Source organism: Trypanosoma theileri (assembly GCF_002087225.1).
Source record: "Trypanosoma theileri isolate Edinburgh chromosome Unknown TM35_Tth_107_V1, whole genome shotgun sequence".
Classification (NCBI taxonomy): Eukaryota; Euglenozoa; class Kinetoplastea; order Trypanosomatida; family Trypanosomatidae; genus Trypanosoma; species Trypanosoma theileri.
Window position 1 is genome coordinate 22,148 of NW_021639949.1, and position 1,763 is coordinate 23,910.

Genomic DNA, 1,763 nt, shown 5'->3' on the forward strand with positions numbered 1-1,763 from the left:
CCCTACTGCTACAGTGTAGTGGAGCTTTGGGAGTTGTATCCACAATTACATCAATATTATGTTGCGGAACTTATTCGGGCTCTGCGGCTTCCACCATTTCTCGGAACTCTTGTAGGAAAGCGACCAGATCCCTCTGATATTAGAGTGTTTACAATGACAATTTCACCCATTGCCGCCATGGAAGATTGTTTTAAACGTAGTGCACTGCATATGATCAGTGACATAGTAGTGGATGCTGGAGAATACGTGTTGGAAAAAAATATTCCTGCAGCCAAACGAACAGAAAGGCATTCTTCCAGTTTAACCTCACGTGTGGTAACGCATGTAACGCTGATGGTATTTAAAGTTGGCGGTGCGGCGGCAGGGCGTGCGGTTGGTGGAGCCCGCGGGGAATATTGGGGTGAAATCATTGGCTGCACAGTGGCGCCATTGGCTCATCTGCAGGCGAAGGTACTGATGCGTACGGTGTGGCCGCGATTGAGTGGATCTTCACATCGCTCATCACGCCCCACTCGCAGTGTCTTTGGTAGCAGTAAAGAGGGGGATAAGTTGAGAGGTTCTTCTCGACGGTCACACTAAAGAGAAAGAAAGAGAGAGAAAGAGAATGAGAGAGAGAGAGAGATGGATTAGATAGATGATATGATGGAATGGGAGTGAAGGAAAGGAAAGATGGGAAGAAGGGAAATCTTCTTCTTCTTCTGGAGAAACTTATGAAAATACATTTAGCAAACGCAAAGAGGCTTTAACGATGAAAATGGGGAAAGAGAAAGAAAAAGAAAAAAAAAAGGCAGAGTAGTATGACGACATTATTTGTATTGAGGGGAACTGTAACTGCGGTATTTTCTTATATTTATTTATATCCTATACATTTGTTTGCCTGGCTCTCTCACTGTAATATGTGAGAATAAGGCTTGACCAGCACAAGAAAAGAATGACCTCAAATAGATGGATATAAAACTACGGATAGTTTGTATGCTACATTAAAATATTGTCAGTCATATTGTTAATGCTAGTAGCCCTAATGTATTGTTCTGTAGTTGCATTCTAGTTCTTTTTCTTTATTTTTTTCTCTTATATGTATATATATGTTTTTTTCCTTTTTTTCTTGTTGTTCTTTCTCCTTGTAAGAAGAAGAAAAAGGTAGACGTATTGGTGATATATATATATATATATAGATCACTACAGACATTATCAGAAGTGGGTTTAAAGGTTAAGGGAGACTGCAGGAATTATGCAGGAAAAAATGTATTCTGATGAAATCTTGCAAAAGCCAAAAACACTTAAAAAAGTAAAACGCTTAAAACACAAATCCGCAAGACATCAAGAAAAAAATCTGGACGCTTTTTATTTGATAAATGAGAATGTTCGTACAGCACGAGAAATTAGTTCAACCATCTGTTCTTCTTTACCTTCGGATCATGATATTAATATGAAAGATAATGTTGGATATACTAAATATCATGATACATCTGCACAGCAAGATAATAATAATGATAATAATAGTAATAATATTGAATTATTAAATTCAATACAGCGGAGTTCCCCATCACCTTTTATCGAATGTACACTGATCACAACACCTCCTACGGAAGAGGTATTTCAGCATGATGGAAACACGGACGTACAAATAACGACAGGGGTTACAGAGACAGCTGCTACTGTTATGACAAGAATAGTTTGTAGTGAACACTCTGAAACCACTTCTCTTTTAATATTATCGACAGATTCATTATCGTTAACAGGTATTGAGTTACAAAATGATG

General features: G+C 38.2%; 2 protein-coding genes across 2 annotated transcripts; both read left to right on the plus strand.

Moving 5' to 3' along the window:
* On the plus strand, positions 1-579 carry TM35_001071080 (uncharacterized protein; the record flags this gene model as incomplete). The annotated part of the gene is made up of 1 exon (XM_029031676.1): positions 1-579. A coding segment is annotated over one exon (579 nt), but the record flags the coding sequence as incomplete, so codon positions are not given.
* A 664-nt stretch (positions 580-1,243) lies between these two features.
* Positions 1,244-1,762, plus strand: TM35_001071090 (uncharacterized protein; the record flags this gene model as incomplete). The annotated part of the gene is made up of 1 exon (XM_029031677.1): positions 1,244-1,762. A coding segment is annotated over one exon (519 nt), but the record flags the coding sequence as incomplete, so codon positions are not given.
* Between the last annotated feature and the right edge of the window lies 1 nt (position 1,763).